The sequence below is a fragment of the Vanacampus margaritifer genome, chromosome 13 (genome assembly GCF_051991255.1).
Source record: "Vanacampus margaritifer isolate UIUO_Vmar chromosome 13, RoL_Vmar_1.0, whole genome shotgun sequence".
NCBI lineage: Eukaryota > Metazoa > Chordata > Actinopteri > Syngnathiformes > Syngnathidae > Vanacampus > Vanacampus margaritifer.
In genome coordinates this window covers 3785462-3812965 of record NC_135444.1, presented here as the reverse complement: position 1 = coordinate 3812965, position 27504 = coordinate 3785462, and the positions used below count along the sequence as shown (strand labels likewise).

The following is a 27504-nucleotide window of genomic DNA, read 5'->3' as shown; positions in this document are numbered from 1 at the left end:
CAACTACCATCAATGCCCGGTTTAGACAGACTAATTATAACTTCCTGCATCAATTACATCTTGTCCCAGAAAAATTACACTCATTCAAATCTCACCTCTCATCTCAGAGAAGCGTTTCAAATGTGGGATACCTGACATTGTATCAAGGTGAGGCCCATCTGACATGATATCTGCTCCACTTTAGCAAGAATTATGGAAGTCAGTTTTCCACTAGACACAGAATTGTGTGTTTTGGCGTAATCGTATCACTATTTGTAATGCTTTAACCAACTCACAACATTGTACATGCATGGCTAAAAAGTGCATCATAGTGACATGGAAATCTGATTCCAGTGTTGAAAAAGTTCATTTTCTACACAAACTAGTTCAAAGTTCAGCTCACAAATTTTAAAATGATTTATGAATTACATTTTTGTTTAACTAAGTTCATTGGTCCAAAATTGAACTAGTTCATAGTTTTGTTTTGTTTTTTGCACTTATACTTCAAATATAACTTAAAGGACAATGATAAATTAAATTAGTAGGAAAGTGATATAAGAATACTGTACACTAAAATAAATAATGCATGACTAGAGAATTTTTAAATAAAATAACAAAAAACAAGGACAGATGGTTCCTGTGCATGTTGGCCTCTTAGGGGCAGTGTGGTGCCGTGCATGCATGAAGTACAATAGGAGGGAAGAAAATCACATTTGAGCTCTGTTAAAGGTGTATTCAAGGATCTATTCTTGCTACCGGGTAGATCATCTTAACAATTAGTTCTTGATCCCGTCAATCAATCTGCCGTAACAATGTCATGCGTGCTCTTCCTAGCTGCGCATGTGCACTACAAGTGTTTGTAGCATGTAGCCGCTGAGCTTCGGATTGAGCCATTCATCGTTGTAGCCCCACCGATCTCACCGCATACTTTGAAAATGGCCGAGAGCCCGCAAGAGGACATCCGTCTATAAAGTGAGGCCGGCTGCAAGGGCAACTCTCGTTCCCGACAATTGATAGGCGTTACCTGGGGACGAGCAGGAGAGCTGGTAGGATGGTCTTCAGGAAGGAATAGCACTCTCGAAGTTGATGTTAATTTCCTGTTAGCATTTGAATGGGATCCGCCGTCGACTCCAGCATTAGCGCTAGCAATGTTTAATAAACGAAGCTTGTTTTGTATTTAAATACACGATGTGAGTATTTCTTATTGTTGTGTAATTACTCTTAGAGATGGCAGAATCACATACAGAATCACAAGCGTTTGCTACATAAGCAACACACAGCGATGCTGTGAGTTACATCCGGCAAGCTAGCGACGCATTTTGATGACGCATGTGACTTGTGACCGTTCGTCGCTGCTAAGTTGCCAGATGGCATTTCCGGCCTAATCAAGGCCCATTTGTGGTGTCTTTAGTCTGGTTTTCTAATAAGAGAAAACCTGGTAACCTGGAGAAAAAAATTAATGGCGTTCAAAGCCATTAATTTACTCCAGAATGAGCTTGTTCACATAAACATTCACAAAGTAAAAGTGTACTACAATTAGTTCACGTTGGCCCACAATATGAACGAGTTCAGGAATTTTTGTTCATTGAACTCGTTCAGGTACAACACTGGACTCCTCTCATATTGTCGAAAGGTGGTCTTGGTCTTTGTATCCATTGTCTCAGACAACAATACTGTATTGATCATTTGCACCGACGTCATGTTATCACGTGACTGCCCTATGACGGACAGCGGAAGGAAATTATTGTTGAATGGAAGTGGACGTGACCCGGAGCGAATTAGCGACTGTTATTTTACAAATTAAAAGTTATTATTGCCCATAGAGCCATGGAATCTATTACTTCAAACGAAGTTCACGTGTCAGTCGAAGTTGCACATTTAGTCGAGACTCATAGAGCACGATATTTACTTAAGTTGGAGATCGCTAGTTTGAAAACAGCCCCTTATCTTCTGTTGCCTGCTGTTTTTACCAAGTTATTCAAATCGCCGACTTTGCCGGAATTCACAGCACACGACCTATATCATTATGTAGTCAATGCCGTCTTTTCTCCTTACACCGGGGCTGATTCAAAAGCTTGTCGCTGGCTGAGTCTCTAGGACGAGATGCTACGCTCACACCGGGGGACAATATATCTCATAATGCAAAGGTAAAACTAGTTTTGTTTATCATGCTAACTGACATATTTTTACATAGTCCGTTCTATATTGAAACGCTGTGATGATGTTATGTTACTATGCATGGAACAAATGACTATCGTAGTGGCAAGCTATGCAGTAATTTCATTTCAATATGACTCTGGCTCCGGAGTGAAAAACTCCAAGCACAAAGACGAAATCCCCCATTATTAAACAGTCAAAAGCACTTAATAGTTTTGAAGAAACTACATTTTAAAACTAAGGTGTGTGTTCGTGCAGTTGGAGTGGACGCTAATTATCTGGCTCGTTAATGTGATCTTTGTTAGAGTGTATGTTTACTAGTCAAATGTGTGAACATTTATCTACTAACCTCGCAAAAAATGATCGCTGCAAATCCGTGAATACTTTGTGGGTTGCCATTCTGTTCTGTTGATTGCTGCTATCAATCGACGCAATTTGTCTTCATTAGTAGTATTCGATAAAAAGCAACATTTGGTTTACTTATTTGTCGGTCTGTACAACCGACCGCACAGCAAAATGTGACAATTTTATAAGATAATCGATTAGATGAAGGACTTTACGTTGTACAAGATTCAATGGTTACAATACAGGCAAGTGGCTCTTTTGCCGTCCAGCGTCTCGTAGGGGGCGTTTCCATGAGGGCTGTGACGTCACGTGCAAAAGGTCAACACAACATTTTTTGAAAATGTGGGCCTTATTTGAATAAATGTCTATAATGTTTTAAGTATAGCACTTTCTTACATCTGTGGTAGTGTGCAGTGCTGTATAAATAAAGTTGAGATGAGTTTTAACTAAATTCGCCAGGGGAAAAGATCTTAGACTGGTCAATTCAATCACCTAACCTTAACCCAACAGAGCATGCATTTTACCCCCTGAAGAGGAGACTGAAGGGAGATACACACAGAAACAAACAAAAACTGAAAGAGGCTGCAGTAAAAGCCTAAAAAGCATTTCATATGAAGAATCAAACAGTCTGGTGAAGTCAATGGGTCGCAGGCTTGATGCAATTATTGCATGTAAAGGGTGTTATGCTAACAAATATTAAATGTTATTCATATTAACTCATTCACTCCCAGCCATTTTCACTAAAGCAATCCCCTTTGCTCCCGGCTGTTTTACTGGATTTTGACTGATTTTGCAAGGCCCACAAAATATTGTCTTCTATTGCTATAAAAACATGGAACCTACCAAAGGAAAGATTAGAGTCTCTTCTTTCATCAGGAAAAAAAAGTATATTTGTATCTGTTACATGGCCCTCACTGATCTCTTATACTCCACTGCCACCTGCTGGCCATTTTTGTAATAACTACCATTGCTTTAAGTTACTTCTTCAGATCAGAAGCTGCATGAAAGCCTTATATGCTCTAGCAACCACCCCGCCCCCCCTCCCATAAAAAGGTGTAAATACTTGGGGAGTGAAGGACAAAGTACAGGATTAAAAAATGCGCTTACACATTTTTGGGTTTGAATGAGTTAAGGTAATTTTTTCGTGTCCGTTCCAATACTTTTGCTCACTTGAAAAGAGGTTGTCTTCAACAAAAGGTGTTCTGTTCTGTCCAGTTCATTAACACATGTTAGATGTAAATACCATGAAATAATAGATGAAATTCTGAACTTTTGTCTAGTATTCTTTTATATATATATATATATATATATATATATATATATATATATATATATATATATATATATATATATATATATATATTATGTATATATTTTTTCTTCTTCTTTTTTTGGGGGGAGAGAGAGCTCAGTATTGTTCATTCGGTAATCTTACCAATTCGACATGTCATCATCATTGCTCTCTCTTTTTCTTTTTTTGTATGTGCGTGAGTATGTGCATGTGTGAGGGTGTGTGTGCATATGTGCGTGCGTGTGAGGGTGTGTGTGCATATGTGCGTGCGTGTGAGTGTGTGCTCATTAATTAACCTAAAACCTATTAAAAATCCCATAGCTTTAACCTAAACCGAATACTTCATAATCCAGCTAGAGTCGTGAAGTTGTCAGGAGACCCGAGGAAGGATCAAAGAAAAGAAAGAAAAGTGAAATCCAGCACAGACCAGCCATCACCTACTACCCACCCGGTTACCAACCAGAATCTTTCACCAACCCCAAAAACATCTAAATTCCAACAAATTAGGGATACCTCAAGAGACCTTGTCTAGTATTCACCTTTTGATCTGAAACCTAAATGTCTTCAATTTACAACAGAAAAACAAAAAAAAGTGACCTTGACTTTTGGAGGGGACTGTTTGTTTTGACATTGATGACAATTACATCTTTTCTATGACTCAAATCCATTCACTGGATAATTTCAATTTAGCACACTAAACACTTTCTATGAAAAGAAAATCTGTCTCCTTGCGATTGTTGCGCCAAATATTACCTTTACACTTTCTGGATAGTCTTCTCCTGTACAATGCAGAAGCACCTGTCCTTTATTGGGCAGGTTCATGTAGATGCAATTGGCAGCAAGGTCATCGGGTACCGTCAGTTTGTCATAACGATGATCGCTCATTTGTTGCATGATCTACAAACACACACACGAAAACACAGGACATGGACATCATCACAAACAAATAACGGCCTGTCAGAGCCCACATAAAATGTAGGCAAACAGTGACAAAAAATCAAGGCTGCAATACTAAGTCAGCGCCACACTGTTCTGCAAAAGCACTCTGAGATCTGCAGGGGAAGAAGAGGGTCGTTAATGGAGAACACAGGAGCAGACATTCTTCTTCAGCAGATGTCATATTATTTATGTAATCTAATGGTGGTGAAGGTGGGATGGGAGGAGCAGGAGAGAGGCCGACATGACTCCCACGTTACCAAGAGGAAGTGGGGGTTGGAAGGTGGTCGGTGGGTGAGGATGTTATGACCAGAGGAGAAGCAGGTGTCTCCATGTTTATGAGCACAACATGTGTGGACGGATACCACTCAGACAAAAGGTGTGTTTGTCATCAGTCACACAAGAATCAAAGATCATTAAAAAAAAAAAATCTTCTGATGTTCTAATGATTAAAGCATAAAAGTTTGATTCATGTTTGTTTTTGCCTTGTTGGATTTTAGCAAATGTGGTGACACAGATGTGCGTGTAAAGGGCTTGTTTGTTTGTGGGCCAAAAATGATTCCATGGAACATCCCACTGCCTCTCTATATAACATATTGCAGTTACACATCATTCATAGTAGTACAGATTCAGTCTCTAGCTTGTTATTTTACTACAATACAAACAAATGCGTTTGCCATCTAAACAAAAGCCAGATGTTAAATGTGCTGTTCAAAGTATGCGTTTCTTTCCTGGGAAAATTACTTTGGCTTGCAAAAAGTGACATTTTCTTCTGGGAAGTAAATAGAAAAAGAAATGGTCATGGCGTAAGGATAGAATTAAAAAAAACAACAATCAAGTATTACAATTTGTACATCCAAATGAAAAGTCCTGAGAGAACATTTGCCGGTCCGTTTATCTTTAATGCTTGCTATACTAACATTAGCTACTAGACTGTGAGGTGCCTGAAGGTTATTTTGCTTTGTCCATGTAACTATGACTACATTAACATGCCGTCAATATTCGGTTTATGTTGATGTTGCTATATGACGGTTTCTGAAAGATTCAGAGACTAGGTAACTGTCTACAGTATATAGTAATGTGATAAAGACCCTTCTAAACCACAATGCATGGACAGTATAATTACATAAACAGATGTCTTATTTTCTATCGTTGATAAAAGGCATTATTTTCATATCACTCACCACACTAATAAAGTCGGTTTCCTTGAAACTGAACGAGTGGTTGTTGAGTAAAGGCCATTTGAAATTTTTGCAAAAAAGGTGAGAAAAAAATCTGCAATAACTGCAATATATCAGAAACCGTAGATGCGATCAGGCTGAAATTTGAAAAATCGGCTTTCCAAGCTATGAAGATATACCTACACACCAAATTTAAGCAAAACCTGAAAAAGTAGGATTTTGCTCATTGGCGGTGCTGAAGTGGAATGACCCAAGATCCCTTGCAAATAGAGCATCGCAGAACACAAACCAAAGTTTCGTTCAATTGAGGTACCTTGATACACGCTTATGACGAAGAATTCAGGCTACGTAAGGGGCAACTCATAAGAGCCTATTCGGGTTTTGCACGTGTGTTTACATGGCCTTCCAAAACACAAATATCGCCAATTTTCAGATTTTGAAAGGGTTATTGACTGCATGTAAACATAGTCAATGCGTGACTCTTAACTGGATTCAACTAGTATGCATGCCAAAGAGTGCAATTAATAGGAAGGACCAAGAAGCAAGTTGACAAGTAGCAATATAAAGCCCAAGCTCAAGTCACCTATCTATGTGTGCCAAAGAGGCCTAATCTAACACAAACATGACTAATATATTTATCATTTCATATCCAATAGTGAACCACTACAGTATTTATATACCAGTAAAGAGTGAAATTGAAAATTATTTTTTGTTAAAGGAAGGGCTGCAGTGACTACAGTTTTGGTGAGGCTAAAAGTATGCAGGAAATGAAAATAAGTTCATGTAATATCCTCTTTTGTGCTAGGAACCTAACGGTGCGTGTATGCATGTGTGTAAACAGACAGATTTTCCAGGTCACTAGGGGGTAGGGTTGGCTGCAGCAGAGCTAAATGAAAACAATCTTCATGTGCGTGACCACTGAACCCGCCTCTCACACACAAGGGGATTAGGAGAGGTAGATGGGAGGCAAAATGTTGACTCCACCAAAAACAGTTGTTACTGCATCAAGCTTTTTGTTTAATATTTTTTCATGTAAAACCAGATACTGTGTATAACTAGACAAAGTGCAATTTCTGGAGAAATTGCATGGGAATGCTGAACGCTGACTGCTAATAGCTGAATGCTAAGATTTGAATGGATGCGGAAAGCCTATGAAGTAAATTGAAAGATAAATTATGTAAAAATTACCAATCATTAATTGTAGTTGAATGATAAATGAATAAAAAGAAAACTTGAACGGCAATCTGTCTAAGGTGGGAATCAAACCCTCGCCTCCTGCTTACTGGTCAAAGCTCCGCCCCAATACCCACTGATCTACAGAGGACTAGTTGTCATTATTGAAGGGTTGTGAAATGGTATTGAAGGATGTCTTGCTGATTACTGGGAACTAAAACATGATGATCAGTTTTGTGTATGAAGTGGGCGTAGAAAGTGGGACTTAGAAAAAGGTTCAATGTCAGTGCCATTGAAAATGTATGGGGAAAAGTTTACATTTAACATTAAATTGTGTGAATATTCTAAGTAATGTAGAATCAGACGATATACGTACCCCGGAGGCGTTGACATTTGAAAGGTGTAAATCGGAAGTATTACCTGGGAGTTATTGCTTGGCAAAAAAGTAAGCGGAATAATAAGTGCCTGAAATAATAATGGTTAGAAACAACATAAGTGGCTCTTCAGCATTCCCACAATATGGGTAATATCATTTCAACATAATTTGTTCAAATGTTTGAAAACAAAACAAAACATTCTGGGCCCCATTTTTGTACACAGGTGCCCGTGCTTGCTGTAAAAACGGGCACATCTTAATTTTCGTGCAGCACCAAATCTTGTTTACCATGTTTGAAAATTTGGCATACCATTTTGCACCTTAATAGGTGCTATGGAAGGTGTTTTTTATTTCACACACCCTGCACACAGCCCTATTTTGGTAGCCATGTGCTCACCGTATAAATGGGAGCATTTTTATTTTCGTGACGCGGCAAGTTTAGCATATTTGTGAATTTGGTAGACTGCACTATGCTTTGATAGGTGTTCTAGCATATTTTACAGAATGCTCCTCGTGCATCTGGCAATTTGGTGAGTGAAAATAGATTAGGCTAGAAGCAGGTCTAAATTGTGGCGCGATTGTAGAGCTCTGTGAGAAACGGACGCACGATCAGGGAGGTTCCACTTCACATCATCCACCTCTTGCAGTTCCTTTACTTTGCGTGTGATATCCTGCATCTACAGTTCAATGCCCTGTAGACCGCACGGTTCTTTGCGCTGAATTTCAAGAGAATGATGGAAACCGCTTTGATTGAATGGGCGTCGGCGGCGTTCGCTCCCACAACAGCACAAACTCACACTTCTACCTGTGCTAGTCTAGAAAAAATAAAGAAAATTCCACCTATATGCAAAATTAGACTGTGTGTTGCACTAGACTTGCGCTGGGCATGAAAATAGGGTTCAACATGGATATGGCATGAAACCTTAATCTTTAATCGCATCTTCCTAATAGTCTTTATCTAAATGCATAATTATCTTAATAATATTACAACTTTATTCTCATTACATTTTATTGTTTTCTTTTATAGTTTGTTCAATGAAATCCTGTTGCTTTGCACCGACTACAACTCACTTGGAGTAGTTTTAAACCGCTTGATTTGTGTTTCTTATCAAAGATGCATTCAATGCCTGTAGAACTTTGGCCTCTTCACAAACAGCTTGGCAGTGGACTGAGCATAAAGTTTCTGCAAAAGCTGGCAGAGAGCCATGCAATTCACTGAGAGCTAAATGAGCAGTATAATGTGCCCACCCGGAAGACTTCAATATTAGAGTGAGAAAAAAAAACTCCACTGAACTATCTCAACAACCAAATGAGTAAAAAACAATTTACTGGGAATTGAGGTTTGTGTCTAATCTTTCATTTGGGTTCTGTTGTTGTGATTGAATAAAATTCCATTCCATTCCACAAGTTTTACAAAAATTCTCTTGACTGGCAAACCCTATGTGGCATACACTGTGTAAATTTGTGTATGGAATTCTGATCATTTGAAACAACTGATATACTTAGTGGAATAAATTATTTTTTAAAGGTATTTAAAATGTACAATGGCGTATTAGGGCAACATATATATATATATTTCTTTCAGAAGGGGGATATATTCCGAGAAAAAACTCAAAATTTGAGACTTTATAAAGTGGCAAATTTGCAAGAGAAAAAAATCAGAAACTTACGAGACGTACTACTCGGATGTTTGTGCCAATACTTCAGTCGGGTTTTCAAATAAAGATTGTAATTGCTTTAGCAGAGATTAACCATAGATGTATGAAGCGTTGGGTACGGCCAGCGACAAAGACACCTCACTTTGCAAAGGTCCACACCATGAGTATCAAGCATTTAAGTTAATTTGTCAAAATGTACGTTTACTTGTACATTTTATGTTTCCAGAATTATTTGCACATTCCTGATTTTATTTTTTTTTGTACAAGTGGCTAAATTGATGTGTCGAATTTGCCGTTGTTCACTTGCATTTACATAAAATATGCTAGTTTCTGATTGGTTAGTGTTAGTCAGCTGATAGCCGATCAGGAAGTGTCGCTTTAGCTGCGTGTATGACGAGTAAAGTTTAAATTAAGAATGAATCTGCCGCCATTCTTCCTTTTCATTTTATAAACAGTGTCCTATTAACCACCAACAAATCCTCACATTAGAATTTAGTTACACTACATGTATATATATATATAAGTGGCCCTAATACGCCGTCAAAAAAAAATGCTTAAGGTGTAAAGGAAGGAAGGTAAAAAAGGAAAAAAAAAGTCAATCCAAGTATTAGAATTTTGGGCGATCTGATTGGCTATATCAACTCAGCGTAAATGTTTATATTTGGTTTATTTTGTGTTCAGCCGTAATGTATTAATTCATTGATCTGATCAATTATGTTCTTGGTAGATCCTTGAATTAATGCTGAACGTTCAGATGCGCAATGATTAATCGATTAATAACAATTAATAGATCATCGATTTAATAGATATTTTGATAAAATATAAATCGATAATTCATTCAGATAACTTTGTTTTTGTTTTTAATTGTCTAAATCCTTGGAATTTCAGCTTCTCAACAGTAAATGTTATCCCATTTCTGCAGTCATCCATTAAAGCAGACTGGTTATCTTGGTGTTGAATCAAAATAAAACATTTGCTTTTACTTTGGAAAACAATGATCAACATTTTTGCCTATGTTTTGACATGTTACGGACCAGACCAAGAACTGAATCATAATTAATATGTCAATTTGAATAAAGGCAACGTTTTTTTTTGTTTGTTTTTTTTAACCTGATTAAGCGATTAAAAATAATTAAGTGAGAAGTTAAAAAGGGGAATGTTTTGTTTTCATGAAAGAGTCAAACTTGGGAAAGACTTTTGTCTCCAGTTGCTGCCGTCTACCACTGCAGCTGACTCAGGGAATCTCCAGTAACGTAATAGGCAGGGAAGCCTTGTGCCACTTACCTTGTATAGTTCCTGATGCAGCATGTTAGTTTAGCTCATCAAAAAAAAGTTTCATGTTAACATTTATGAGGTCATATCAGTGTTTCGTTCTGAAACCCAACTCAGTTTGAGACTTTCACCATACTGTGTTATGCTAGTGAGTAACATACAGTATAAACATCCTCCAGGGGAACCCCAAACAGCATCAAGTGGTGACCTCATAACTGAGACAGGGCTGAGTAAGGGGTGAATGTGGTAAGCTTAAGTGAGAGGGTGCTACAACCCCATGCAATATTTAAGGGAATGACTTCATGAGAGAAGCTCGCGGTGAAAGGGCCTGACAGATGATGAAATCCATCTGGTCATTATGCATTCTCATTCTTGGGAGAGCTAAATACACAAGATTAGAAAATGATTTACATGAGTGTAAAACAGCACAGCTCATGAGGTCATATACTTTATACAACAGATCATCTAGAGATTGAAACAGTGAGTTCCATGGTGAATATTGAAATTACACCAATTTTAACGACATCCAGATTGAAAAGACCATTCCAATTAATTTAAACAGTTCTTATGCAATAAGAACAAAAGTATTGCGTGGTCATTAAAAGACCTGTAAAATAGAAACAGACTCTTGTGAGTGGGATGATGTAACTTTATGCAAGACGTAACCAGAGAGATTTTGACATTTAAAGTTTCGGTAATAGCTATTCCTCATTACAGTGGTTAATGACTAGGGTGATCAAACCCACTGGAATCTTACCGAGTTGATAACATTACTGAAGTAAATTTAAGTACTGACAGACTGTCACTGATGGATGTCCGTTTTTCCGATGAATGATGAGAAACTTAAAAAAATGACAGACTAAGCACTTTCGTCCGTCATTGTAATCGTCACTGACGGAGTCAAGTACGGACAGACCTCTCAATCCGTCACTGACGGACGCTCGTTTTGTGTGACATAGTCACTGAATTAAATATTCAATGTTAAATGTTAATAAATGTTATTTATCAATCCAATGCAAGACACTTTTTAAGAATTATTTGGTTTGTATTTAAAAAGAAGCAAACATCTGCTGTGCCAGTTTCAGAAAAATACACTGCCAATACAATGATTCAACTGTTCCCATGATGACAGATGGCAAAATCATCACCATGAGATGACGCTATTTCCCTTAACACATCACGCTCATACGCAAATTCCATACTTTGACGGCTTTCTGAGCAGGTTCACTGGAGCCGATGACAATGAGGCCCGGTCCCCCCATGCTGCAGAAGCTCTTCAGGTGCAGCCCCTCCAACACAGGTACAGTAGACACGGCATAATCCTGCAACACACCAATAGAGAAAGAATTGTGATGTGATTTCTGTTATTGTTTCAATTGTCTTTATGTTAAGTAGTTTTGCTGACAAATAACGAGAGCCTTTAAAAAAAATGATGGACTAAGCACTGATGCAGGTGAGTATTCATCCGTCAATGCCTGTTTTGTTGACAATTGACGACTGATGGACAGTCCGTCAGTCCTGATGGAATGCCCGCCTATGTCTGCCTATCCTAAAATAGTGGTGACGAAGTGATGTTGGAAGTGTGGTTAAAATAAAATGACGGACTGATGATTTCAGTTTGATTCGGCTTGAAAAAAATGATATACTGACGATGACGATGAGGAAAAGGTGCCCAAGGCGTTGATAAATGACGATTGACGGACCAGCAAAATTTGGTTTGCTCCTCTCCACTCCCAATTTCTGGAAGTAGTCTCTGATAAATCCATTGTTATCTTAGATCTGAGTTTGGCCCCCGACTGTGGAGATAATCGCAGCTCGATATTTCTATGCATTGAGATTTCCTTAATAATGACAAGCCTTGTTTTTCAAGTGAGGCATATGCCCCAGCAAACTATCATACTGGATCCACCAGACACCATGAATGACTACAATTTGATATGACATCTAATATAAAGATTGTATGAATCAAGATGAACTGAAAACACAGCAAATTTATGGCTCTTGGGTTGCATTTAATCCTAACCATCAGGACACATTTCTATTCAGTGGATGATGGTATTTACACCATTAGCCTCCTCTTTTGTTTTGTATTGTTGTTGTTTTCTCAGTTTATTGCTATATTTTTAATCTGAAGTATTTATGTATTTATTTACTTTTTTTTTTTTTACACAATTATACATGGTTATTCTGTTCATGTACTAAGATTAAAAGCTGGGCTTTAGGAAAAGGGGAAAATAACATTTCTTCCCAGTATACAAAAATATTTTGAAGCTTTTCTTCACCCCAGTATGGTTCCATATTGTAATGGTGATTTAAACCATTTTTTCTATACTTGCACAACTATAGCATCATCTGCTAAGTGCTTTTTTTTCTTTCCAATCCATTGATATACTGGCCTTAAGGAATGCCTCCCTCCTCCCAAATTGATTAATAAAAGCTTTTAAAAGTCTCAGGACTGTCTGTCAGATATGCTGTAAGACAGAACCTTTTAATGTTAAAACCTGCATATTTATAGGGGAGTTTAAACTTTATTTAGGCGTATACTGTAGAATGACTGATGTGTGTATGTTAGCTAATCGCTCCTCTAACCTCTAAAGTTTAAATGTTCAAAGTTGTTTCTATTTGGGGGATTAAAACAACTAGATATAATAATAGAAAATAAAAAAACAAAGTTGCAGAAAAAAACAACTTTAAACTAAACTTAAGCGTATCTCATGCGACTTCAATTCTGTTGGCTTTCATGGGCATTTTTGTGTGGAACTTAGTTTGGGTATATAAAGGCAAGAACAGTACAATAAGTCTAAAGCGATAATAAGATAATTAAATAAAGAATGTATAGCAAGTTATGAGTTATGAATTTCTAATTTATACATTCAAGTATATTGCAAAGGATGGCGACATACTGTACAGTAGTTCTTGTAAGTATGTAAGAATTAGAAGGCAGTTTATTCAACAAAATTTGAATGCATTCTATCCTTTTGTTATGTTTTCTGTTTTGTTTTATACTGATCTATTTTCTTAGATGGTTTGATGCAGCCCAACTAGGTTAATACAAGGCTCCAAATTGGTGATTTTGAATGGTTGTCTGATTCCATGTCTCAGTCCTATGATTGACAAGCATTCTGTCATTCACTCAGCTAGGATAGCTTTTAGTGTCCCAGTATTGAGCCTGGTGGACAGGATAAGTGGTATGGAATATGGATGTATTGAGAGTTTAAATTTTTAATACACTTAATCAGCAGCATTATGGGATAGAAGAGGTAGAATTGTTTATTACAAATGACATAAGCACCTCAAAGCAGCATCAATCACTTATCACAGCATGGAAAATTCCTTATCTGAGAAACTGCTATTTCCATTCATTAATGTTGCATCACTGCATGACTAACATTTTGCTTCAATTACTGCCAATATGATGAATTTGCTTGAAGACAGAGATTAAGATTTCAACATGAGCAGATTGTAGTTGAGTGACGATTGCGGGAAAGTGAGAGAAGCAGTCGTGCATGGCTGGATGAAGGACATAATGGATGTTGAACAGTAAAGGGACAAAAAGGAATGGACAGAGGCAGAGATTGATGGAAGGGGAAATTGAATTAGAAGGCAAGACAGGTAAATGGGATGATTTTTATTTTTTTTTTTAAACAAGATGAATAACCCGATGATGCTGTCATATAGTCTATGAGGACTAATGGTTTAACATATTTTCTCCTGTGTAATGTAATGGGTTTTTTTTTTATTTGTTTTGGTGACAATCTCTTCTAACAGTGAAAACCTAATTAAAAAAATATATATCAAAATTTATGTTATTTGAAGACAAACATTTCTAAATTGATATTATGGAACAATCTGTTCAACAAAGCTTTATTAACTCATTCACTCCCAGCCATTTTCACTAAAGCACCCCATTCGCTCCCGGCTGTTTTACTGGATTTTGACTAATTTTGCAAGGCCCAAAGATTATATTATATATTGAATTGAATACAATATTGTGTTCTATTGCTATAAGAAAATGGAACCTAACAAAAGAAAGATTAGAACCTCTATTTTCATCAGGAAAAAAAAGCATATTTCTCTCTGTTTCCGTTTTGCAGCAATTAGCATTAGAATATAGCTAAGTTTCATCATTATTCACAATTCTGGTTAGAGATGTGGGTAACTCAGCTTGTTTTCAACATGGCCCTGGTTGATCTCTTCTACTCTGATGCCACCTGCTGGCCGTTTTTGTAAGAACTAGCATTGCTTTAACCATTCTCTTCAGTTCAGAGGCTGCATCAAGCATTAAAAAACTTTTTTTTAAAAAAACGTATAAATACCTCTGTGGGAGCATGTTAATATTCTAAATATAATTTTAGGTTTTTGGGTGCAGTGATTTAATTACTCATGAAGCTGCACATTTTTTTTTTTTTTACTAATTAAAAAAAATACACAACATATACATTTTCAATCTATGTTTTGATTCCTTCCACCCTACCTCCCTAACAGCAAACAACAACAACAAATGTTCTATTTAAAGGGCCTTTATATGATAAATCAACTTTTTTTTATTATTATTTTTTACTTTTAACCATATTAAAATTCTGAATGTTGAAGCATTCCCACAATTAAATAATTGAACAAATTATTAACATTATCATGTCACAAACGCATGATTGGGGATGTAAGGCAGTCTCCATTTGCTCACCCCATATACGCGGCCGACTGCATCATCCACAAGGGTAGATCTTGCAGTTTACCAGTATAAATGCTCTTTGCATGCACTAATCTCATACACGGACGCCAGAAAGTCAATTCTGTTTCTGCAATGTCAAGCATTGTGTGCACTTACACCACCTTGATTTTAATGGGACAGAGGGGAGCCGCTTCGATTGGCTGGGTGTCAGCAGCGTTTCATCCCACATCGGCACAAGACACCCTATTATAGCTGCGCTAGTCGAGCAAAATACCAAAAGTAATAAAACTAAGCCCATGTGCAATGTTAGACTGTGATTCGCGCTAGACTTGTGCTGGGCATGAAAATAGGGCCCTATGGTCTCAAGTCTGACTTTTAAAGTAGATCTATCAACATGTATAGCATTGCCTTGTGTCTATGAAATGTGCTAAATTATTAACTACTTTAAAAAAAAAGTGGATGAAGGCACCAGGTGTTGTTACAGCATATGGAGATCTTAGGTCAAATCAGATGATTATACTTTCTTAACTTATGATCCTTGGTTGCATATGTTATTGTTTTAATAATTTGCTCAATTCCGTGCAGCACTTTATCTCACCTTGAAGGCATCAGCGAGGATCTCTGCTCCTCTTTGATTGGTCCGTTTGGAAAGGCCAACAAAGAACTCTCGACCTGCAGAGATAAACAGTGAAAGATCAGCGAGGCTCAAAAAAATATTATTCTCAATCTTCAGAAACCCCTCTCAGTTTAAAAGAGCAATCAGGGGTTACACTTCACCCCTTAACCTTAATTCTCCATCATCCTAAAACATTTTGTGAGAAACGTATACTTGCAACTTGGTTGCTACTTCGATCTCTTTCCAAAATGACTTTGACCCAGTGCAACCAGCAAATTCAATAAAGGCATACCCGTAATAGTTTGGTGTGGAACAACTTGATCTCAAGACCACCCTAACTGTGATCCAAATCTCTTAATCAATATCAGAAAACTCCAACCTCAGAAATCCTCTTTTGGACAAAACTGGTAGGAAGCATGGGTGCAAACTTCAACCGACTTCAGGTTTTCTGCCTTTTTTCATTTCTGTGGTTTATGATGACCTGGTGTCCCAATGATTTAGTGCGCAAGAATCTGAAAAATTCTGTGAAACAAAAACAAAACCGACAAAATACTGCTTTGAACTCCATTAAATGAACACTGTAGTCGCCACAGCAAAATGCGGCCAACAGAGGACAAAAGAACCCAGGGATTGGCTACCAGTATGATCGCTGAGTCTTTATCTGTCATTAGCTGGGGCCATGCCAACAAAGATCTTTGAGCCGTGCCATGTGAAACACTGAAATAACAGCACAACGCTATTGTTTAGAAACCCAATTAAGTACGCTAAGTAGGCTTCATTGTGGTAAAGACATTGACCCACATTTTAACCATGAAACCGAGACAAAATCTAATATACGACTATACTCTTGATTCCAAGTCTTCATCAGTGGATTTAAAGGTTGCCAGATAAGTAAAACACTCCTGATAAAATTCAAATTCACGTTAATTGATTTTACCATGTGGCAAGATATGTCATGTTTTCATTGCAGATTAAATTCAGGGGAAATTTGCTTAGTGTGCCGGTACAGGGTCACTGAGATCACAGTGTGTGTCTTTTAGAAAAACCTAAATACAGACTCAAATCATCACACACACACGCACTCTAGCACATAATTCCTAGTGGGGACATCCCATTAACATAATGCATTTTATAGCCTCTTATCCTAACCTTAACCTTATACCTGATTGCCTAATACTAACCCTAACCCCAACCAAAACCCAATTCAAACCTAAACTCTAAAACCAAGTCTAGATCCTGAAAAAGAGGTCTTGAGTTGTGAGGACCGACCAAAATGTCCCCACAAAGCACCTGTGGTCCCCACAATGATAGTAAAAACCTGGAACATTGGGCCTTACAAGATAGCACATACAAGAACACACACACATGCACGCACACACACACACACATTGCTAATTAACATGAGAACGTAATGATGTCAATGAAAAGGCATCTTGGGCCTGATGAATAATATGATTGCATCAGAGATTAAGGATATTTCATTTACCTGTGAAAAGGACATCTCCTCCATCCAGCGTGGCATTCTCATCAGTCATTTCCACAATGTTAAGATTGAGATCCTTCAAGGCACCTTTCATTGCCTCAGTCTGGATAAACAAGGACACAAACCAACATCACATAAATCAACAGTACTGATATCAACATATCAATGGAAGAGTCATCTAACTGTGAAACCCTTCAAGAAAACAACATTTGTTATCTTCAGGGTTACCATTAAACAGTTTTGTTCCAATCAACAATGCGTAAACAGGATGAAGAAAATCATTCTGAAGCTTTTGCTGGATTACTTAACAGCATGTTGGTTCCTGTGGGACCAGATGCTATGAAAGAAATCCTTTTTTTTTGCGATGACATCATTGTAATGAGCCATGAAATTATGTCATTTTATAAGTATGTTTTACAGATTATAAAGTGTTGATTCCAGATAAAACATCATCAACTCTAACTTCAAATGCCCTCAACTTATTTTCTCTCTCTCTCTGTGAAGTTGCTTAAAACAGTAGTCTTAACATTATGTGTATTTTAAAGAATATCCTGTATATATTTTTATGTTTTTATATTATCAACTGTCGTTTAGAGGCGCCGCTCAACTTTCTCTAATGTTTTGTATTTTTCCATGACGTATGAAACGAAACTGAAACTTAACTGTAATAAAAGCGACGAGGTGGCCGGGGGAGGACAAAGAGAGTCGGACGGAGCCGAGCGTGAGTTAAGGTCTCGCGCCTCCTCTCCTCTCCCAGCCGCGGTTGCAATAAAACAAAGCAACAGCTTCTGCCTCCTTTTTCCTTGGTGCACGGTCAGTAACTAAGGGGATCTGTAATATCAGACCCAACACACTCTCTCTCTCTCTCTCTCTCTCTCTCTCTCTCTCTCTCTCTCTCTCTCTCTCTCTCTCTCTCTCTCTCTCTCTCTCTCTCTCTCTCTCTCATATTTATAGGAAAAAGATGACGATGAGAAGAAGCATATCAGAGTATATTGTGAAATGCATTCTGAAAAGCCAGTGTAGCTGCGTGTCCTCTACTTGAACTCAGACCTTGAGGCGAGCAGGTCTTTGTTTGGCTGCTCCATGGCTGATCTACTCTCCTGCCTGACCGCCCAGTGTGATTTTACTGTCCTGATTTGGAGTGGGGGTGTGAGGGGGGTCCTACAGGAGTAGTTTCCAAGGCCAGGCATGTTAGTGAGAGCATCAGTGTTTCCACAAGCCCTATCTCATTATGACCTCAGCCTGTTCATTGTGCTTCTTGGCCAACACAATGTTTCTGCTTCCACTTATTTATGCAAGGCTACAGCATTAAGTCATACAGGTAGACTGCCATCCACTTTCCAAATAACAATACAAAAGTGAATATGCACATGTTTCCATGTAATTACGAAGCATACATTTTTACGAAAGAAAGCCACAAGAGTAGTTGGTTTCAGAAAATAATTATTATGGTTTCAGTACTTTGATAGATGATACATATTTTCCTTGACATGGTGTGGCACCAGCCATCTAAATCAATAGGTGTATTATTCCTTTGGCATTGCATTAGTAGTACAGTATGCACACCAAAAAATCTACTAGATGGCACTTTGGTTTCCTTTGGCGAAGCTACCAGACATTTCGCCTGACATCATTGGAGGTGATAAGAGACAAATGATTTTTTTAGCCCCATGTGAATCCAAAATTGTATCTGCACTGTCTGCTCTGTGGATGTACTCAAGAACACTTGAGTCTCCACGCCGGTAGGGGTGCAACGGTTTCAGATTTTGGTGTATGATTATAGTCTGAGAAAAAAAACAGGGTTTTACGGTTAGTCTTACAGACATTAAAAAAAAAAACTACCACATCAGCATTCTTTAAAAATGCTTATATTTAACAACAATAAATAACTGGAAATATATATATATATTTTTTAAGTTTCTGCCTTTCAAAAACAAATACAGTACACAAATAAGTAAAACAATTAAATATCGTTTCAGAACTTGAAAAGCTCAAATTGGCTATAACACTTTAGGTTTATTTTAACAAAGTGAAAATAAATAACTGAATAACAAAATATAAAGTAGCTAGCCTGGAAATCCAGACTCACTCGCGGCTTTGCCGAATCGCTGTCTATGGACGCTTGTCCAGACCCTCTTTTTTTTCAAGAAAGTGGGTGTGGCTTGCCAGGCTATAAGGTAGCTGTCACTTGAAACATAAATAACACGCTTAACAGTGAAACAGTTCCCTTCTGACAAACACACTCTGCAGAGCCTCTGTCTCTATCAGGGTCAAATTACACTTTACCATACTTTTAGTTCAAATTATAGTGCAGGAATGTGAGCATGATCACATTATCAGCGGTCAGTTTTGACTGGGTAGGAGATACGTTTTTTGGGAGTCCCAAGACGGCTTCAAAAGTCGTGGCCGATGGCCTATCCAGTAAGGCTGAGCCCTGTGTTGTTGTGCGCACTCTAAATGGGACGTGTGGAAACAGAAGAGCTATGAACTAAGCCGCATGGCACATTTTGCACCGCACGTGAGTTTAAACTGACGGACTGCAATCGTAAAACCGGTTAATAGCTGCACCCCTAAACCGAGCCCACAAATTGAACTTGAAATTGAAGACATTTAGTGCCAAAACAAAATATGAACCTTTATTACAGTGTGCCTTTCAATACTTTTTTAAAGGACTACACAATTCTTATATTATATACATTTTCTATTCCACTTAACCTCATAGTATTGTCAAAATGCATATTTTCCATGTCCGCTTTTGGAGGTACAAAAACAGAGAAACGAGATGTCACTGGTGTTTAGCATTGGCTTTTAGTGTTTAGCATTTACATTCATTGTTTTTTTTCAGCCACCACAATCCATTCACCACAGTAAATTAAACATTTTGCAACTGCTATTTTAATATTTCCCAAGGGAAAGCCTTGTTTTTTCTCTCACACCTCCATTCTCAGACTCTCCTTGTTTATTCCTGTCTATCACATTCCCCATACTCTCTCATCTTTTGTGGCCGCGTCACATGCTCCAACTGGCACCCCAAGCAGCAGGCCGATTATCTCTCAATGTGAGATACACCCAATAGCTCCAACTTCCTGGGTGCCAACTCATTTTACAGGCCTCTCCTTGTCCCCGCCGTAAACCCATTCTGTCTCCTCCTTTTTCTTCTGAGAGCTTGGCTAGGCAACACAAGGTTAGCCTGCACCCTGATTTAAATGAAAAAGGCCTTTTCGGACTTTTAAAATTCATTAAGGACTATTCAGACCAGTTGGTTTGAAGGCCACATTCCTGCCATTCCAGCTCAGTACAAGGCAGATGGACTAAAAAAGAAGCAGCCTTTTATTTGGGATTTTTATGAACCCTTCCTACACATTCTTGCTCCCCTGGTACCTGTGGATATCACATTTTGCTAAAAAGGGCCGTCTGTCTGCAAGAACAACAGCATTCATCCTAGCCTATCTAGAGGAGAGCAGAAAGATTTGTCTTAGTCTTTTCTGCAGCAGGTTTCCTGTGTAGTGTTTAATCTGTCATTAACATGTCAAGTGACATAAATCAGTGGGCTGAATCTTTCAGTAATAAATGTGAGTTTACGAGTTATTAGTACAGTATATATATTGTAATTAGGCCTTACACAATCAGGATTTTTCGGCCAATCACGAGAGACTGACATTTTTTCGGGAATCCCTTTAATTACAGGATTGGGACAGGCAAGAATAAAACATTCACAAAAACAGACGGGAAAGAGATTATCCAGCAGGAAAAAAAAACTCGGACCAATCAATTTTTTGTTAGTTTGTTTGTAGCTGACCTCCAAAATGGGAGCGGGACAGAGTTGGAGACCATCTGAATGGGAGCAGGATGGGACAGGAGTCATTTTTTACCAGGAGTGGGACAGGACAAGATTTTTCTTTCTTTCTTTTTTTTCTACTATGATCCGGGAATGAGACAGTGGTATGGGGCAAGAGCAAAAATGCATTCCAATGTCACCCTCTACCGATCACGATCACCAATGACCGAGTTTGAAAAAAAATATCACAGATTCGATCAGAAGGTGTCATGTTTAGATTCTGTTTTCCTTGTGTGTCTTCCTTGTCTTGTTAAGTGTGATCCTGCCCTTCCTCGTGTTATCCAATCAGTGCCCTCAGCCACTTGCCCAGTGTCTTGCCCAGGTGTGTCTTGTTGTGTCATTAGTGTTTGTGTATTTAGTCTGCTGTCTCCCCTCTGTCTGTGTGGGTTCATTGTTTTTCCATGTCATTGGCCCATGTCATTGGCCCATGTCATTGGCCCATGTCATTGGCCCATGTCATTGGCCCATGTCATTGGCCCATGTCATTGGCCCATGTCATGCTGCTCGGTTTTTCCTTGTTGCTCCCTCCCATGTTTTGGTTCATGTTTTGTTTTATGATTTGTTTTATCTTGTAATTTGGAAGATCGCCTTTTTTCATAGAAATTAAATTATTTTTTTGATTGGGCCTCTGCCTCCTCGCCTTGTCTTCCCGCGTTTGGGTTCCCAAGCTTCCCCTCCTTGACAGAAGGTGGAACAATATATCTATTTAAAAAACATTTATATTTACTACCACCATTAGGGGGGATAGGGACTCTCCCGGCCGACGAATAGCGAAAACGCGCGTTTGACATCAATTGAAATATGCATGGAGAAAAAAAAAATCTTTAAAAAATGCAGATAAACATTAATTAAACATGTGATGAATTATTTTGTGGAGCAGATCAAGGATGTAATTATCTATCTGCACGATCAATTAAGACATGTTAGCCCATCACTGATTTTGCATAAAATGTTAAAATATCGAAATCTGATTATACAGTGGTACCTCGGCTCACGAACGGTTCAGCTCACGAACTTTTCGCCTCACGAACATTAAATTCGCGAGCATATAGTCTCAGCTGACGAACTAGTTTTCGGCGGACGAACCAAATCACGCGACACGAGAAATCACGAGAAGCTGACGCACGCTCACGGCGTCCCAGTTCGTCACCCCCTTTCTTTGAGTGCGGACGTGGTTTGTGTTTGGTAGACATTTTGGACCATTTTGGAGTGTACTTTTGCTATCATGGGACCGAAAAAGACCCCACCACAGACTAGTGTTAAGCCTAAGAAGACATTAAAGAAAATTACGGTCGAGCAGAAGAAGGAGATCATCGAAAAACACGAACGAGGTGTGCGTTTGTGTGACTTAGCGTCCCGGGTATTATCGCCGAGAAAGCACGGCAACTTCACTCGGATATCATCAAGAGGCAACCTGGAAGTTCATAATGAGGTCCTTAACACAGAGGATTTGATTCGCCTTCAAGAGGACAAGCAGAAGGAAGCCATTCAGGAGTTGTCATGTGAGGACGAGTAGGAGGAGATGGCTGCAGCATCAAGTGAGAGCATCAAGACCATGTTAACTAAGTGGAGTGATGTGCAGGCTTTTATCGAACAGTACCATTCAGAAAAGACTGTGGCTATGAGAATCATCAACATGATGAATGATAATGTGATGCCTCAGTTTCGTAAGACCTTACAACTCAGAAAGCAACAGGTGTCAATTAAGATGTTTTTAGTCAGCAACAAGGATAAAGAGTCTCCTAAGAAGCAAAGAAGAGAAGCCACACCGGAGGACTCTCCTTCCAAACAGTAACTCCCTCCCTCCCTCCTCCTCCCACTCCATTCCATCAAGCCTTCAACTACTGTACCATCACAAAGGCAAGTTGCAAGTTTTGCAAATAAAAACACTTTATTATACAGTACAGTGTATTTCTTTAATTACAATACATTAGCACATTTATTATACATAAATTAAGGTATATTTTGTGTAGTTTTAAGGCTTTTTTAGTAGAAAATTATGTTTTATGGGGACCTGGGAACGGATTATTCTCATTTCAATGGTTTCCTATGGGAAATACTTGTTTGGAAGACAAACTTTTCGGCTCACATACTCTCTGTGGGAACCAATTAAGTTTGTGAGCCAAGGTACCACTGTAATGTTAAAGTATTGATGAAAATTTTGATTTGGATCTAAATATTGTATTGAAATTGGCTCCTATTCATCATAGCGAATTAGGAATAGGCTAAATGCACATTTTGCCCAGTTTAAAAAAACACTGAAAGAAAAAGTACCCTGTCACATGAACCTAAGTCTGAAATGCCAACCACTCATTTAGTAGCATACAAAAACAGACCCTCCATGGCATGCCCTTGCCTAATCCAAACAAATCCTTGGCGCATGTAGGAAAATACCTGTGGTTAACCAAGCAATGACACCCACCCATCACGCAACACCACCACCTTCCTTCACAGCATTACATAAATGTTGAGAAGTAGGTCAATATGAACCCAAGCACAGTTAACAGTTGCAGGACTGGAGACCCTCATATCCACAACGACCACAAGAATTTGGCAGCCTGCTCAGTAAAGAAGCCATTTTAGCCGAACACGCTGTACTGTCAGATTCCTTTCATTTGGGACTCCTATTATATAAAGACTGCAAGGAGGAATATTCAAGACTATGGTCCTTGAACACATTTACAGTCATTGAAGAAGAAAGTATCTGTGACAAAGTAGCAAAGCCAACAATGAAAAGCTTTAGCCTTGACAGAAAATTATAAAAAAGATAACTGCAAATTTGCAGTCAAAGATAATATGTACTGCAGGAAAAAATGCTAAATTGCACAAGCTAGCTGGATGGATGGAATTAATGGATGGATGGATGAATAGACAGATAGATGGGTGCAAAGAGGAAATGACAGTTGTAAAATTAGACAAACAAACACTTTAAAATTGTTTATGTTCTGTCTTTATTTACTCTATTAGAAATTAAATTTAATTGATGCAAATCTATAGTCGATATAGAAAACCAAAGAATGGTGTCATCATTTTTAATTTTCACTGATTGGTTTTTGAGACAATGGAATGCAATGCATTTTTGGTTGATGTTGCTGCAGTCTATGTCAGTTATCAGCTATATCATCTGAAATCAAAGGAATTGTTAAATTGAGGAAAAGAAGCACACTTGCAAAAGAGAACTAAAATCGTTCCTTGATTTCAAATTCTTTCCCAGTGATGAAGCAAAAAAAAAAACATTTTCTTTTCAGCTTGTTATATTTTTCTTGCAGGAGGTGAACTCAAACTCAATATTATGATAACTGGAATCTAATCAGTTTGCTACAGAAACAATATTTTTGACTTTCATTGTGTAATGAAATGTAATAGTATTGTTGTCTAACCTTAGCTTTTTGCTGGTTTTCTAAATCAAATACCTGTACCTCGCCGAACTAGTTTATTACCAAGTGTGGAGTAACACACCGGTCACAGTCTTATTCAGACATCCAAACATGGTCGAGCACTACAAAAATAAACAGAAATAGAAGTCTGTTTGAGTAAATAAAGAGCTCTGTCCAATCACAACTACTACTGCTCGACGTGACGACCCCAAAAAGCTGCAGGCAAAAAGTGTTGGAAAATACTAGAAGGCCGGGGGTTCTGTTGGAAGGGATCTCTCCAGCCAGCTCGGATCCTCTATTTGTTGGGTTTTATCTTATAGACTGGGCCTCTTAATCCAAACAGGGAGGAAACGACAATAAACCCATCTACCTCATTTAGTTCTGCCTTGCTTCATTATAATAGATGTCTAACATTCTTCTTATCAAATGTTACTGCTCTGGGAATACCACACTAGAATTGTATTTGTTAGACGGACATTTGCCTGATGTTCCTTTGACCTACAGTATATTGATTAGACTTAGACATACTTGTAGAAAACATTTCAGACTAGTTGGAATCTTGTAATGAATGCTGGTTTCAAAGATGATCATAAAAGCCCCCATGTTTGCCTGTGCTACTCCAATGACAAAAGGCTCTAGTTGACGCAAGCAATGCGACAAATGGCAAAGTATGAAATATTCCAAGGGGTTACATGTCTGTTTATACCGGTGCTTCTGAGTAGCACCTACCTATCCTATGAAAGTCCAAGGGGGTAGATGGAGTGTATCCTGGCTGATTTTGGGTGAGAAGCGGGTTACAACTGAACACTACAGGACTGACAGATGCTCACTTATTTCCATTCAAAGGATTCAAAAGCCAAGTTTGAAGTTGTTGCTATGATTTGACTGTGCTAACTGCTGTACTGCATTCCTACAATATACTAAGCAAATACCATTTTATCAAACACAGCCTAAGCAAGGTTGTCCAATATTTAGAAGGTGCATATCTGTGATCTTGCTCCATTCTATTTTTCCCTCAAGGGAAACACAAGCGTGAAACATTACACGCTATACGGTGTATGGATTGAAAGACATGGGACCACACATCTCCAGTAAAATGTGCCTTGAAGTTCAAAGTTCAAGGAGTATGTTGCGACAAGAGTCATCAGTTTTGAATGTACTGTCACAGGAGCTTGTGCAATTGTGTGGAGCATCAGTATGTGCTGGGGGAACATAATGACACAATTGTGGATTTAGCCCGTATCTCACTGGGCAGCAAACGTTTGCGAGTGTTTGCAAGGTTAGCGGATATTGATTTTTTGTCAAGGTTCATTCAAGACTGCAAAGATGTTCGGCAGATGTTCACCAACAGCTTTAATGGTCGAAAGAATTTCCTTGCGAATACCCCCCCCCCCCCCCCCCCCACACACACACACACACACACACACACACACACACACACACACACACAAACTGTCGGTGAACGTCTGGGGAACGTTTGCGACCTTGAACAAACCCAAGAAATCAACATTCACTATTATTGCAAATACTCACAAACGTTCACCCCTCAGTGGGATACAGGCTTAACCGATAGTCTAATACCGTCTCCAACTGATTTCTCATTTTCAGTTTGGTGTTCTCAAAATAAACTGAAACTAATTAAACTGCTGTGTTTGCTTTGTTTCATAAAACATACCTTATGAGGACGAATCTTTTCAATCTGCCACTTTTTTTCTCCCAGCGTTTGTGATTTATGGGGGAAAAAAACACTTGGTGGGAGAATGTCTGAGTGTCTAATGATACAATGCACAGTACAACTAAAGCAAAAACGCTGCTTGTCATGAATCAGTCACTTTTCATACTAAGTCTACTTGTATGGAGAATCTTCACTATTCCACTCTCTTATCAATATCGAAAGTTTTTTTTTTAACTGATCAGTTGGCTCAACATTCCGAATAAATAAACCATTTTTGCCTTTAAAAAGAAAAACAATGACTGTATTTCATCGATGTTCTAAGGCTCAAGCCACTACATTAATTAAAGTCGTGCAGGACTGTTAACTCATTCACAGACAGATTATATATTATATGTATATATTATATACTGCAAGCCATTTTAGAGCATTTTCAAGTCTGTATTAGTATTACTAGTATTCTGTGGCATTATAAGCACTGACAAACCAACATTCTTTCACCAGAAAAAGTTTCATCTTTTCCCTTTTTGGTAAAAAAATAAAAATAAAACATATTTATGACCAAAAAAAACAAAGACTTGCTGATTAAATGGTTGTGACCATGACTATGAAGTATGCTTGAGCAAGATACTGAACCCAAGTTGCTCCTGATGCTGCGTCATCAGTAGGTGAATGTGTAGTCGAATGTAAAGCACTTTGAGGGCCTTTTAAATGAAGTACCATTTACTATTTACTAGGGGTGTTAGAAAAAATCGATTCAGCAATATATCGCGATATTACAGCGCGCAATTCTCGAATCGATTCGGTATGCGGCTGAATCGATTTTTAGACATACATTTTTTATGGGAATATTCAACAAAACGTCTTAATTAGGGTTAGGATTCACACATTAAGCATGGAAGAATGTTATATTAATGGAACATTAAGTCTTAATATTTTATTTCAGAGCTGTTCAGATATTAAACAGACTGCAACCTGTTTGTTAAATGCAGTGGCTCAGCCTGAATTTTCAGATAAATACATTTTCATACAAATCTTACAGTGTACATGTACGCGTTTACTGATTAGTATTTTCTAAATTTGAGTAAAAAAAAATCTCAATAATCAATTTATAGATTTGTATCGGGATTGGCTGGCAACCAGTTCAGGGTGTACCCCGCCTACTGCCCGAAGCCAGCTGGGATAGGCTCCAGCACCCCCGCGACCCTTGTGAGGAAAAGCGGCCAAGAAAATGGATGGATGGATGTATCGGGATTAATCGGTATTGAATCGTGACCTATGAATCGTGTTACGAATCGAATCGCCAGGTACTAGGCAATTCACACCCCTACTATTTACTAAGAGAGAATTATCGCGTTAATATCTCGTTAATTTGAAGTGCTTTTAAAGGTACCAATTTTTTTAACGCTCGATTAACGTCTGTCCCTTATTTGGAATGCCTCTACTGAAGGCAATTCCAGTCATGACGCAGCAGAAAC

General features: G+C 38.3%; 1 protein-coding gene across 2 annotated transcripts in view; it reads right to left on the bottom strand.

Annotated features, from left to right (window-relative positions):
• ddah1 (dimethylarginine dimethylaminohydrolase 1) overlaps positions 1–27504 on the bottom strand; it is an 80248-nt gene that overhangs the window by 5002 nt on the left and 47742 nt on the right. For both annotated transcript variants that reach the window (XM_077584032.1, XM_077584034.1), the window contains exons 2-5: positions 17143–17242; positions 15639–15712; positions 11571–11690; positions 4526–4669 (exon numbers count right to left, since the gene is read on the bottom strand). In XM_077584032.1, the coding sequence (XP_077440158.1) occupies positions 4526–4669; positions 11571–11690; positions 15639–15712; positions 17143–17242 (438 nt within the window). The remainder of the gene's footprint in view (positions 1–4525; positions 4670–11570; positions 11691–15638; positions 15713–17142; positions 17243–27504) is intronic.